This window comes from Triturus cristatus, chromosome 9, assembly GCF_964204655.1.
Source record: "Triturus cristatus chromosome 9, aTriCri1.1, whole genome shotgun sequence".
NCBI lineage: Eukaryota > Metazoa > Chordata > Amphibia > Caudata > Salamandridae > Triturus > Triturus cristatus.
In genome coordinates, this window is record NC_140592.1 from 879749173 (window position 1) to 879763828 (window position 14656).

General features: G+C 44.1%; 1 protein-coding gene across 12 annotated transcripts in view; it reads right to left on the reverse strand.

Moving 5' to 3' along the window:
• Positions 1 to 14656, reverse strand: part of EML1 (EMAP like 1) — an 889011-nt gene that overhangs the window by 12811 nt on the left and 861544 nt on the right. For all 12 annotated transcript variants that reach the window (XM_085626396.1, XM_085626393.1, XM_085626400.1 and 9 more), the window contains 2 exons: positions 7823 to 7918; positions 3024 to 3154 (listed from right to left, as the gene is read on the reverse strand). In XM_085626396.1, coding sequence (XP_085482522.1) covers positions 3024 to 3154; positions 7823 to 7918 — 227 coding nt within the window. The remainder of the gene's footprint in view (positions 1 to 3023; positions 3155 to 7822; positions 7919 to 14656) is intronic.

Genomic DNA, 14656 nt, shown 5'->3' on the forward strand with positions numbered 1-14656 from the left:
TTACATTGCTTTGTGAAATGTATTGGAATATTTATAGCATAAAACCTCAAATGTTTACACTTGACTGCCAGATATCTGGGTTGGGCAAACATCATGTACAGCTATGTCTTTATAGGTTGGAAAGTACAAGACAGGTAGTCCATGATGTGAAGGACTGAAAACATTTAAAATATGAAGTAGAGAGTAATGAAATTGATAAATTGTGACATGACAAACAGTGATTCTCCAAGTAAAATTATAGAATTTTCTAAACGCATTTAAAAAAACAAGCATTTACAATGCAATGGTCTCGGCAATATTATAGGTAGAGCTATTGGAATTGCTCATTTTTTGTAATCATTATTGTATCCCTAAATAAATGGCGTTGTCATTTCTATTGGCATTAGCTTTTTTTTTGCATATGTGATACCTATTGCATTAGCAGAGAGAGAGTGAGGTAGTGAGATAGAGACTGAGGTATTGAAATAGAGAGTGAGATAGAGAGTGAGGTAGATAGAGAGTGAGGTAGATAGAGAGTGAGGTAGTGAGATAGAGAGAGTGAGGTAGTGAAAGAGTGAGGTAGTGGGATATTGTGAGGTAGTGATATATAAGCATAGAGTGATGTTGTGATGTAGTGATAGAGAGAGAGGTAGTGAAAGAGAGAGTGAAAGTGAGTTAGTTAGATAGAAAGAGTGAGGTAGTGAGATAGAGAGTGATTGAGGTAGTGAGTGAGAGAGAGTGAAGTTGTGAGCTAGAGAGTGAGGTTGTGATGTTTTGAGAGAGAGAAGTTGTGAGATAGTGAGGTAGTGAGATAGAGTGGAGAAGTGAGGTAGAGAGACTGGTAGACAATAATAAACTCAAGGGCTATTTTTAGAGCTCGAGTAACAATAGCTCCCGGCCCCGTGCCACCGACAAACCGCTGGGAAAGCATCCTGGAGAGCGTTTATTCTAAACCAAAACGAACACGATGTACACCCAACAACCGCCCCCGGGGGTGGGAGGCGTGAGAAAATCCCTCTGCACAGCTGGGAGGGAGCGCACACGGGATGCGCTTCCTGGGGCAGCCGATTCTGGGAAGCATGGTTCACAGACGTCAGCTAGGCAAACGAAGGAGAAAGAAGGTTTTCGGGCATGTCCGGTCCCCGGGGCTCTGGGGGTGACTGCAGGGGAGCGGCGCGGCACAGCCACCCGGCTGCTCTCCGCGCTGGCACACCTCTGGGGCTATTAGGCGCCGCCGCGGGGCCCCGGCACACTTTATCTCAATTAGCCAGGGCTCCCCGGGGGCACGGCGACTTCTCTCTTCCCCAGGGGGGCAAACAGGAAGCTGGCAGGCGACATTTCAAAGGCAGCCAGCGACTCATCTGGTACACTGTGTTCCAGCGTCCTCATTTTCCTCCTACAAAGAGCTGGGTATGCCTTCTTGAAGACCGTATGTGTGTAGCAGCACAGCTTTCTGTGTGCTAACGCTAGGAGAACAGGGCTAGATGCTAGACTATTACCTCACACATCATGCGGTTACAATGTTGTGCAAAAATAAAGAACATAAATGCGGCTGTAGCTCGCATCGCAGCACTCCGTGCGTGCGAGCTGTGAAATGCCCTGCAAGTAAGTGTAACTGGCCAATGTTGTCTCCGCTCGCACCGCAGCACTCCGTGTGAATGAAAGGTTACAATAGTTTGAATCCGAAGCGCGTTCTGGACCACAACAGTCTCGGTGTTCGAACGCGAAGCTGGCGAGAAAGCCACCCCTCCTGCCCCGCTGTTGTAACACTTCCTGTTTCATCCGAAAGCAGATACAGGTGGGTGGCAAGCAGTTGCAGAGGCTTTTCTGGAAGGCGCAAGCCACCTTCGATGCAGCTGGGCTCAGGGCTCCATCGATGGCTGAGGCTGGAGTTGGGAGAGCGGGATCATTTCCGGCATCTCTCCCGCTAGGAAATACTGACTGGAAACGTAGGGTAGGAGCTTCAGGCAACTCTCGAACGGTGTCTTGGCTGATTGACAAGCACCGGTTCATTGGAATCCCGGTTGCTGGAACATGCCTGGCTTATCAAACAAATCAAACAAGGAGCGAGGGGCGGTGGTGGTGGGGTGGGCAACACCGTGAAAAGTGGCGCGTGCATATTGAACATATGGTGGATGGAAGCTTCGAAACTCGTCCTAGGGCCCTGCTGATAACATCAGTTACAGAAGGTTCACAAAAACCTCGGAGCGTATCCAAGACAATGGCTTCATTCCTCTGTCACAAGCAAAGTGCGTGATCCTTACGAAGTTCGTAATTCGAGCCGTTAGGTTCTATCGGATGGCTCGCACAATAGGGAAAACGCACAACGGAGGAAAAACAAGCACAGCGTGAAAACCCGGTGTGCAGGGCAGCGAGGACGATGCAGGCAGGCAGCGCGCGAGAGCAACAGCAAGAAGATCCTCACAGCCAGAGGATAGATAGAAAATGGCGGATGGGAGCTTCCAAACTTTTTCGGATTCGGGGGCGTGTTCCTGCTGTTCTAAAAGGGCGTGGCTAAAAAGTGGAAAGAACAGCAAGGAACATGCCCCGAATCTGAAAAAGACGGAGCCTATTTGGAGGGACGGCTCTCTCCTCCAATGGCTGGCCTCCGTTTAGGAAGCCAGCCAATGGAGGAGAAGCAAAAAGAGAGGCGGGCTAAATAGCCACTCTAGGAAACATTACATCTTCCGACTTCCGGTTCTGCCTTCGGCAGACCGGTAGTCCTTGACATAAAAAGTGTGTATTAAAAGGCACTCTTATGACAAGAGATGCTGCATTGCATAATATAATTTTTATGCTACTGCATCAGTTCAGTGAAATGAAATGCTTAGTGTATATAAAACAGGTGTACTAAAGTGTGTCCATTTGTTTTTGTCATTATGATTTAGTTTGCACTCTACTTTACAAAAATAATAAGCATCCAACACCCCCTATGGAGGTGTGCAAATCTTAAGCTCGACCCCATTCATTAATATACTATACAAATACAGTGATGGAAGAAAAAAAAAAGAAAAGGAAAAAAAAAAAAAAAAAAAAAAACTTACTCTAAACTGTGAGCATGGGTATGAGAAGAGATGAACTTTGCCAAAATCATCTCCAGTTGCAAGAATGTTTTTCTCAGATGATCTACAGATTGCATTGATGTCTGTTCCATCCGATCCTTCAGGCCACACACCTGCAATATGGAATAATTACAAAGTTAAGGACTGGTTTAACATGTCCATTGGAATGACTTGCAGTGTTCGCATTGATATTTAAACTCTTACATAGTACCTTGCACAATGTCTAACTGAACAAGCAATACACAAGTCATTAACTTTTTTTATCTGGGAAGAAAAGCTGAACCATTAATATTTGTATAATTGTAATGTACATGGGAAAACATGAAACAAAGCAAATAACTAATTGTATTCCCTTAAGAATAATAATAAGCACATTTATAAAGCAAATGGTTACACTAGGCTAGTGTGTCCCAGCGCTGCGGAACAGGCCCATGACACCCCCATCGAAATACAATCCCTACTCGTGTGAGCTCCCTGCTGCTCTATTCAGAGGGGAAAAGATAGGTTTTCAGCTCCTTACGGAAGGTCATCTCCGAGACCTCCGTCCTGAGCCCCCACGGGAGTTTGTTCCATTGTTGTGCTGCCACAAAGCGAAAGGAGCGCCCACCCATCCTTGCTCTCCTGATGGTAGCTATGATGACCTGCCCCTTCCCGCTAGACCTTAATTGACGGGTAGGGGCATAGGAGGTTATAGAGGTAGGTGGGCCCCTTCCCCTGTAAAATCCGATGGCTCACAGAGCGCTTTGAACAGAATTCGCTCCTAATCGGAAGCCAGTGCAAGGTAGCCAAAGCCCTGTTGGAAGGGGCTCTCTTGGGCAGCATCAAAACCAGGCGAGCTGCCGCATTCTGGATGCGTTGTAGCCTCTGAATGCGCTTAGTATTAGCTCCCAAATAGAGGACATTTCCAAAGTCCAGCCTTGATGTCATTAAGGCATGGACCATGGTTTTCCTGTCTGTGGTAGGTAGCAGGTCCAGCGTCTTCCTGAGTCCCCGCAGGACTCCAAAGCAGGTGCCTGCCACCAGTCTTGTATGGTGTTCAAACGAGAGATTATTATCAAGCCACACCACTAAATTCCTAACCTGTTCGCTAGGTGTGGGGCCAGTGTCTGTGGCCACCATACCGACGTCCACACTGATGGTGCCTTGCCTAAGACCAACACCTCCGTTTTGTTTCCATTCAATTTGAGGCAGTTACTAGCCATCCAGGACGCCAGCTCCTGCAGACATGTTGTAAGATTACTGGCTGCCATCTCATCTGATTGAGTAAGAGACACAACCAGTTGCGTGTCGTCAGCGTAAGACACGACCTTGACCCCAAATTTTTCCATAATCTCTGCCGCCGATGTGACAGATTGAATAGGGTCGGACTGAGGGTAGATCCCGGTGGGACCCCCTGTTTCAACTTGGTATGATCTGTGGGGTCCCTGTGCTATCTGGAAGCTGCGGTCTTGCAGAAAAGATTACATCCATTCCCAGGCTTTACCAACCACCCCTCACTTTCTGGGACACTGTAGCAACGTGTGATGGGCCAGTGTCGAATGCGGCACTCAAGTCTAAAAGAATTAAAGCCACCGTTTGTCCCTCATCCACAAATTTCCGTATGGTCTCAGTAGACAAAAGCAGGGCTGATTCAGTCGAATACGATACTTGAAAGCCTGATTGGGTCGGGTGGAGAAGACTATGCTTACTAATGTGAGCAGTCAATTGGATATCGGCTACCTTCTCAGTGATTTTCGCGAAGTAGGGTAGTAGCGAGATAGGGTGGATATTGTCCAAATGATCCATGTTAACATTGGGTTTCTTCTTTAAAGGGAGAACAGCCTCCTTCCATGTTTTTGGGACGATGCCAGAGGTAAAGGAGAGCTCTAAAAGAGGTCTCAAGAGTCTCAAAACTCCCTCTCAGCTTCTTGGGCGATGCAGGGTCTCTGGGAGAGCCAGACTTAATGTTGGCGGCTACCTTATTCAAGGTGAAATGGGATGGGACAGTGAAAGTATCAAGGCATTCTGTCCCCAATATGTTAGTGGATACAACAGCATCCACGCGCCCATCCCGAGCCGAAACCGGGAAGGTGGAGTAAATCTTTTCTACCTTCTCTGAAAAGAAGTCTGCCACTCGATTGCAGGACTCCACTGAGCCTATCATAGGTACAGCAATAGTAGACAAGGCGGATATCTCTTTAAAGACATTAAACAACTCCTTGACCGAGTTCTCCGCCGTCTCTATCCTCCCCCTATAAAATGAAGCTTGCATCTTTCTAATCAGGGCATGATATTCCTTAAGACTGGCTTTATATTCACTCCTACCGATAACCGAGAACACAGTCTTTCGAGGCGCTTACAAGCTGCCTTAGTCATTCTAAGTCCCACCGCAAACCAGGGGGCAGATTTTTTTGTCTCCCTGATACTTTGGTGGACCAGGGTGCATTATTGTCGAGAGCCTCCGTGATGCGTCTATCTAAGGCATCACAGGCAGACTCAATATCCAAACCGCCCGGAGGCCAACCCTGTATATGGGCCATGTTGAAATTTTCTGAAGAGAAGCCCGCCCACCTCCTACGTTTCTCTTTACTTTCCACCTTTTCCTGTACCTTTATTACAGGCATCCTAATTTTGAAAGGACTCAGGAAATGGTCTGACCATAAGACCAGCTGCGGTGGCTCCATTTCAGGTGCCCCCCAATTCGCAAAAATGGGGTCCAATAGATGACCCAACTGATGAGTGGGGAGCTCCGATTTTAATAATATCTGTAATAGTGCCAGTTCTTGGCAGATCTCTTTAGCCCCCATATTCGAAGCATCATACAAGTGGAGATTCATATCCCCTAGTAGCAGTCATTTCTCATACCTAAGTGCTGGTTGGATAAGACACTATCAAGTTAGGGGCGAACCGTGTGGATGGTCCTGGGGGTCTATAAACCAAGAGCCCCTTTATGATACAATTATTAGGTGCCATAATGGAGAAGAAACCAGCTTCACTGTCCAAGATATCCATAGGCTCAAGGGTGCACTGTATGGAGTTTATGAATTATTGCAATCCCCCCCCCTCCCGGTGGGTCTATCCACCCTAGTAATACCATAGCCGTTGGGGAGGGCTTTAAGAATTTCCAGAGCAGAGTCCTCGTTTAGCAACATTTGTGAGGAAAAGCACGTCCACCTAACCATCAAACTGGTGGTCGTGGATATCTACTCTGTGCTTCCTCAATGATCTACAATTAATCAGCGAGAGGCTCAATACCTGGCCTGAGTCCCTGGGCTTCAGCTGATTGCTGACAGAAAAAGAGCAGTGACTACATGCCACGCTATTATTTCCCACCTTAATACTATGCCTACAATCTACACCCATCAACGGGCAGAGCGCATATAACTGTTGGGAATTATATTGAACTCTGGGGTCAGAACTGGCAGGGGGTCTGGCCACTGGCCTCGGTCGGCTGCGGACGGGCGCAGACGGGCTTACCTTTGGCGCGCGTCCGCTGTGCGCACGGGGGAGCATCTTGTTTAAGTGCTTTCCGTCTCCCACCACCAGCCCGACAGCCAGCCGAAGTGGGGGTGGAATTAGTGTGTGGGGGGTGTGGCCTGCAGCGTTTCTCCATACAAGCAGCACTACAGCCGTGATGGAACGGAAACGCAGTAAATGTGCAAGTAAGCAATAATACAATTAAAAGCAGCGTTTTAACAGAGCTCAAATTTAAAAACGAGATTCCCAATCTTTCAGTTCCCCAAGCCCAGAACAAATGTGCAATTTATCAAGTACGTTATTTCAAGCAGTGAGTCAGTTACAAACCCCAAGGTGTAAAAGATTTCCCCGTCTTTCCCAGTCTTTACTTTCAAAAGCCCCAAGCCCGCCAAACACCCAGCAGACCTATCCGCAGCGCGCACCGCAACCTAACCTTATCCCATTTCTTAGACTGACATTGTCCTTGCATAAGTAGTTCTAACTTGTTGATCCTTAACGCTGATAATCACTCAAGACCAAATCTGGAGTTCAACAGGTAAAATATTACTGCACCGTTTCGCCTTTAGCAACATCTACAGCTTTGATTTAGAAGTATGCTAATGTATGTTTTGCTAGGTATGCTAAAGCAGTAGTACTAGGGAAAAGCGGTGTTAACACTTTGGTCCAGAGTAAAAAAACATGTGAAAATCTATGCAAATTACTGAACTCCAGCTACAAGGTAAACATATTTTACAAATATGTGAAGCATCAAATAGCAGGAGTGGGCATAGATTATTGTGGATTATACACAATAATTTGTCCAATCTTTGAAAGAGAAGTGTCCACTGATCTAAATTCAGCAAAGCAGGATCAAAATCAGTCAGTAATTCATAGGTAATCACAAAGCACATTTAAAATGTTAGAACTATTATTTTATCAGTCTGGAAAAAGGCAAGTTCTTGTCAGATTTACTGAATCGGATCTGAAAATGTTACAAATTTTCATGAACCTAAATTGCATAAAAGGAAAAAATTTGAACATTAACTAAACAAATTTTTGTGCAGATTTTGAAAATCTCAAAATCTGCATATTTAACATAAATGTCTGTCGCATTTTATGCAATACGAGTTAGGATACATTTTGCAGTACCAGTGTTAAAATTAAACCTGTTTTTATTGAAAAAGTGAGGTGGAACGAAATGACATAAGACTCCTATCGTTCCCAAAATGTAAATGGCCATGTAAGCGTTTTGGGTAATTGCAGCCGTTGGAGACATCCACATTTTTCATAACAACTATTTCAAACATATTATATGCATCAACACTTTCAAACAGGTGGAATCTTACCAAAAACATGGAATCCTAATGTACATGTGTAGGTGACCCATTCTATATCTCTAGTAGTTTCAACACTGACTACTTGTTTACAGGAAGCAGGGACCCCTAAAACAGAAAATGACAATTTAGCAACAAAAACGGTTAAGCTTAAAACGGTTAAGTTTGCTTTCCTTGCCTGACTCCAAACATTTGCCCTCAGACATTTCAGTAGCTCCTGTGAAGCAGCTTCCCGGCAGTATACAATTAACAAATTCTGCCCAACATTTTGTAAACAAAACGCCCAATAGAAGTACAGAATACTCAAAAATCAGCACTTGGAACAACCACTTGTGAATGAACAGCTGCTTTTTCCCACTGTGATGTTCTGTACACAAAGGGAGGAAATATTGCTGTTTTTTAGGTCTTATAGGAGATGATGGCTGGAATGTTTAAATGTGTTTCTAGTACAATGTTTGTAATTACTGACTGCCTATATAAAAATAAATACATTCTTTAAAATTTGATCCAAACTTTCGACTGAATGAAGATATGCCCACACATTTCTTAACCAATAATTCACCAGTAACCAAAAGAAAACGAAAAGATATTGAAGACATTTGAAGCATGAATTCATACCAGAGGAAAATGCCATTTTTAGGTCTCGCACCTAGCGTTGCAGTGCGCAGACTGTGCAGCGAGAGACCTCATGTAGGGAGTTTGAAAACAGACCTAGGAATCTCACACGCTCGTGCGAGTGCTTTTCCTTTTGGGCCACGCTATTGGTCTTTGCGTGCGTCCTTTTATCAAAGACAGCACACAATTGGCCAAAGGCGGGCGCATTGCTCTGCCCATGGCCTATTGATGTCTGTTACGCGCACCGCCGCCATGCGGTTTCAATTATCGTGCCCAGACACGGGGGCGATAATTGAAACCACATGTCTCGCTGTGGCGCGCGATCCACTCATGGGATTGTTATTATGGGTGAACTAGATGAATTGCCATTGCATTGCTCCTGAATCGTAGTGGTTTAAGCTCATGGCCCTGAGATTCACAGCCCTCAGCAGTGTCTGGGACCTTTTTCCACTACTGCACAGGTTCGCTAAGTCTCTTCCTTGCCACTTTTTTTGTTCGTAAAGTTTTTTTTAATGTCGTAAAGGTGCAAGACAATACAGTTTGGGCCATGGATGCTACTGTTGACACGGTAGGACTTCCGACGAGGCTGCGCCTACAGACTTTACAATACCACAGGCTACTTTCTTTCCACCGCCTTTCTTCTCGTGTTTGAGGCGTCGGAACCGTGAGTTGACACGCTCCAAAAATCCCATATACATGAGATAAAAGGTGCACACCATACATTACATACGAAGATGTAATTGTGGGGGTGAATGTGGGACAGACTGAGAAGAAAGTGCTATGCGCGTTGTTGTAGCAGTCTGCCTCCAAGGAGCATCGTGTGATTTTGGCAGCAGAATCGTTCGCCAGCTAATGTCTCTCGTGTGTAAATCACCTGGCAGGGTCTGCCCTCAAACCACAGGTGAAATCAGCAGAGCAAAAAGATCCAAGTACGAAAAGTGTTTTTAAAAGTTACGGAGCAAAGCAAGGAGTGGTGGCTAAGTCGCCTAAAGCCAACACCCAAACACATTTCTTGCCATCAGCTTTATGTGAGTTTGGGGGGGTTGCGGTTAGGCTTCCGAAGCAGCTGTGCGCGGCACCTGCCCTCTCTGCACCTGTGCTGTGCGCGGTGCCTGCTCCCTCCTCCCACAGGTGGCTGTGCCCGGCACAGTCCCTGACATCAGTGCTGCCTTCCAGCCCTTCTCGGCGCCGCACACTCCCTGCCCACCCCAGGTGCTGCACTCCCTGCGCAGGCATGGCTCCTGCCCTCCCCGTACCTCCCAGGCACAGCTGCGGCTCATGCACCAGCCCACCCAGCGCCTCCTTTCCGGGCACGGCTCCAGCACACACATGACCCACACTGCCCCTCTCCAGCATTGATTTATAGGGTCTTATCTCCAGTAAGTCAGAGGTCTGCCCAATCGGAGGGGATGTATTTATTTCCCGTGGTTATCAGCCTGTGACGCTCACACCAGCTCTCGGACGGGCTTTCACCCATTTATGTATTTCTCACCAGTCTGAGTGACTACCTTCCTCCCTCCTTCCCTTCCTTTCCTGCCTTTCTTCATTCGACTTCACTCTCATTCCTTTCGCTTCTCTCTCAAACCTGAAAACCATATTACTGTTTACTTTCTTTTTAAGGCTACCCACTGAATTGGATTCAATAACAGGAAAGACCATTCCCTGAGCCTAGAGGAAGGATGGCTGTCTCTGGGTTACTGCATCAGAAAACAAGCATTTGCAATGCAATAAGTCTCGCATTTGAGAGAGTTTAAGTTATTGGCATTGTAAATGACTATGCCTTTAATTTATCGGTTTTAAAAACCAACACATAAAATAAAAGGCATTGTCATTTACAATGCCCATAGCTGAAACCCTTGCAAATGTGAGACCTATTGCATTGCAAATGCTTTTTTTTTTCAACTTCAAAGATCAGAGCGGCGCTCACTACAAGGACACCGTGCTTTATGTTAATGTTTTAGCACTTTTGGCTTTGCCAAGGTTCTTTTTTCTAACACCCTGCCAGCTATGCTTTGCCTATGCACACACAGCCGGGGTTATCAGTGAGTATTCCGGATAAACAACTAAGGCCGGGCAATGTCTGGTGCTTACCTAATGAACCAAAGGTGCCTCCCTGTGGCGGCCAGTGACATCTTCAGTCTGAATATATAACGAAAGTATGCGATATAAACAATGTTCTCCTTACATCAGGGCTTTAGGTGGGCCGGGTCAAGACCCTTTGAGAGGCCCCCAGTTTTTTCATACCACTTAAAGCCCTGCCTTACATAGTTCCTCTTTACTAACAGAGTCTCTTGGGAGTTGAGGCACCTTATGCATGCGGGAAACTAAATCGCAACATGTTTCCATTGATTTTCGGGCAGCCCGCAGTACAGGGTTGAAGACCGCAGCATATTTTTGAATGAAAAAAGGAATGAATGTGTCTGAAGCCTTTCCTCCTCATGTCTACCTACAGAGACAATGAAAGTCCTACCAGACACAAAATCACGCCCAAAAATATCCCAGTTTATTCACAGCATGAAAATATTTAACGTCAAAGTCACCGTTTCTTTCCTGTGTGCACCTTCCCGATTTATTCTGTGCAATGTAATTTTTATGCACATTCTGAAACATTAACCTGTTGTGTATGACTGAAGGAGCGTGGTGAATGACGCTTCGTACGCTGTATCTGCATGTATTGTTAGTTTTGTTATACTGCAAATGGATATACAAGAATTGTTGATTGTTTTAAAAATATCGTTCATAGTGTATCTTTTTTATATTTTAAATGTAAATTAATTTTAATTAACTTAACAGATCTTTGTAAAAAGGTATTTCGTTTTCTATTTGCCTCTGCAATTCTAGAAATATGGGCACTAGATTAGAATTTCTATTGGTTTGAAGATGTAGGCATTACACGCGAGTACCGCATTCAACAAGCGTGCTTTACCCTCCATACTGCACCTTTAAAGGGCAAAAGCACTATGCAGAGGACGGCGCCTTATCGTGTTTTCACAAGATGTGTGATGCATCATTTATATGCCGAATGTTTCATGACTCGGCTCGCACTTTGCCCTACAACCAGAGCTGCCGACTTTAGAGGTAGGGAATCAGGTTCGAGACTCCGTGTCGGCTCAGCATCCTGTGATTCTGGGCAAGTCACTTAATCTCCCCATGCCTACCAAACAAATGACTGTCCTTGTGTAACGTAACTGGTGCTCGTGTAAAGTGCTCCAGTACCTTCGGGTTGAGTTTTTGCTATATAAATCTGCAAAGAAAGCCAGACCCCTGGCTTTGCTCTGCCTTGCTTCTTCCTAGAAATTCAACAGCCTGTCCCCCTCTATACCATCCTTTGTTACTTTTACAAACATTTTAGAATGTTCTTACCAAAAATAATCACAAATCTAGTCCATAAAAACTGAACAACTTTAGGTACTATTATTAATGCGTGTGGTTTAAGAAATGTATAACAATTCAGAAGCATTAGTTATACTAAAACATTTGCAATGCACTAGGTCTCTCATTACTGCATTATTTCACTATTGGCTTTGAATTATTATTAGCAATGCCAATAGCATTAACTTTTTGTAAAGCAAGACCTATTGCATTGCAAATGCTTGTTCAGTTTTGTCTTAGCCATCCCAAAACCTACTACTTGCATCCTAGACCTAAAATGAGGATAAGTTAACATTTTTAAGTGCTACATCTGTCTTCTTTTGAGGGGGGACATGCAATCAAATTTGAGATGACAAATCGGGGATCACATAAATGAAAAGACCAAGAATAGGACACTTTTTAAACTTTAGTTTTGAAATAGAGATATTTGGAAGTACACACAGATTATGTGTACAGTCTAAAATTTGTAAATTCTTTATGTTGCCATAGAGAGTGCATCTAGTTTGAGGGAGAAGAAACATTTAAAGATTGAGAGATACAAGCTGACAAAGACTATGGCCCAATTTAAACTACCATCATGAAAGCTGGAGATCAACTACTGTTCATAAGCAAGGCATTTGGTAAAAAAAAGAAATATGAACCATGTAATGAATTAGAATAGTCTTAAAAGACAAGGACATTGTACATATGACATGATAAAAGCTTTACAAAACATCTATTTTATTAAGGAAGAAAAAAACAGGTCAGCCGAAACATTCAAACTAACCTTATTAGAAAAACAAGTTCTAGAGGTTGAAAACAAAACGGACAACGAATTATCAAGATTTAATTTTGATTGATTTCTTACTAATGTACTGGTTAAAAGAATAATCTGCATACCTGTACTTCAGGTAATGTGTAATTTTGATCAGTATGGTCAAATATTTTTACACAAAGAAACAAATAGGTCTTGCTTTTTTGATGCTTTGTATTCAAATCTCATATGGAGAGCAATGCTTGTTAATGTAAAGCAAAATTATCATAGTTTCCTCATACACTTAAGTTGGAAGGTTTAGTACTAAGAAAACTCAATAACTAGGATTAGTATGCTACCATTACTTCACAGGCCATGCTTCAGGACAGCATTACATCACAGGACTTACATCAAGATTTATCCCATCGCAGGTAGGTTTCACTGCCTTACTTCAGAGTATTTTACTTCACAGGTAAGTTACTTACATGTTTAAATGCACTGAATATATAATTAAAAAAATACACACACAATGATTACATATACAGTTGAGGCACTGGTAGTTTTTTGGGGTAATGGGTTTATTATGCTCCAGGAACGGGCATGGTTTTAGGATTAATGGCACATTTTATGGTTTTGGGGAACGTTCTACTATATGCTTTTAAGTTTGTGATTTTTTATTTTATTTTAAACGGTTAATGGGATTTTGTAAGGGTTGAGTTTTGGGATAACGTTTTAGGGTTCAGGGCTGTGTTTAGGTTTTAGTGTTAAGGTATTTTGTAGTTAATACAATGTTTACAGATATATTTTTTGTTTATAGGGTAATGGTTTTAAAGTTCTGGGATCAGAAACCATTTTTAATAGGATAACAATTTTTAGGTTTCAGGGATGGACTGAGTTATGGGAGGTAAGGAATATGCTACTTACCAGTATGCATCTGTTCTTGGCATGTAGAGCTGCAGAGTTGTACACTTTTGCATAGATCGCCATCTGGTGTTGGGCCCGGATGTTTGCAGTTTGTTTTTGTTCTTGGACAGTCTTTGGAAGTCAAGAGTTCGGGGACTCCTCCTTCGGTCCGTACTGCGCATGGGCTTCGGCTCCATCCTCAGATTGTTTTTTGCCAGCAGGGAAATGATGGAGCGTAGTGATAACAGTGAGAAACCCATGTGTGTTGTATCTAAATAAGATTGACTGGAACGGATACAGGTAGCCGGGGAGGCGGGTGGGCGTGTACAACTCTGCAGCTCTACATGCCAAGAACAGATGCATACTGGTAAGTAGCATATTCCGTTCGAGGCATATGAGCTGCAGATTGTACACTTTTGCATAGATTATATAGCAGTACCCAGCCCTAGCGGCGACCACCGGTATCCGTTCCAGCGGTTTGAAATAGTGTCTTTAGTACAGCCTGGCCCACACTAGCTTGTTGCTTGGAGTGCACGTCTACACAGTAATGTTTTGTGAAGGTGTGCGGTGTTGACCAAGTGGCTGCTTTGCAGATGTCATCTAAGGGTATGTTCCCTAGAAAAGCCATAGAAGCCCCTAACTTTCTTGTAGAGTGGGCTTTAGGTGGAACAGATAATGTTCTTTTTGCCTTGTGATAACAAATTTGTATGCACTTTACAATCCACCTAGCTATCCCTGATTTAGAGATGGGGTTGCCTTTATGCGGTGGCGAGAAGGAGACAAACAATTGTTTAGTGTTCCTGAAAGGTTGCGTTCTTTGTATGTAGTACAGTAAAGCCCTCTTAACATCAAGTGTATGTAGAGCCCTTTCCGCAACAGATCGAGGTTGCGAGAAAAAAACAGGTAATTCCACCGATTGATTGAGATGGAAGGGGGAAATGACCTTGGGCAGAAATTTTGGATTCGTACGAAGTATCACTTTGCTGTGATGTATTTGTAAGAAGGGTTCCTGTATAGTGAACGCTTGTATTTCACTAACCCTTCTAAGGGAAGTGATAGCTATGAGAAAGGCAGTTTTCCAGGTGAGGAACTGTAGCTCACATTTATGCAGTGGTTCGAAGGGCGGACCCATTAGCCTTGTAAGAACTACATTTAGATTCCATACAGGAGAAGGTGGTGCCCTGGGTGGAATTATGCGTTTAAAGCCTTCCATAAAGGCTTTA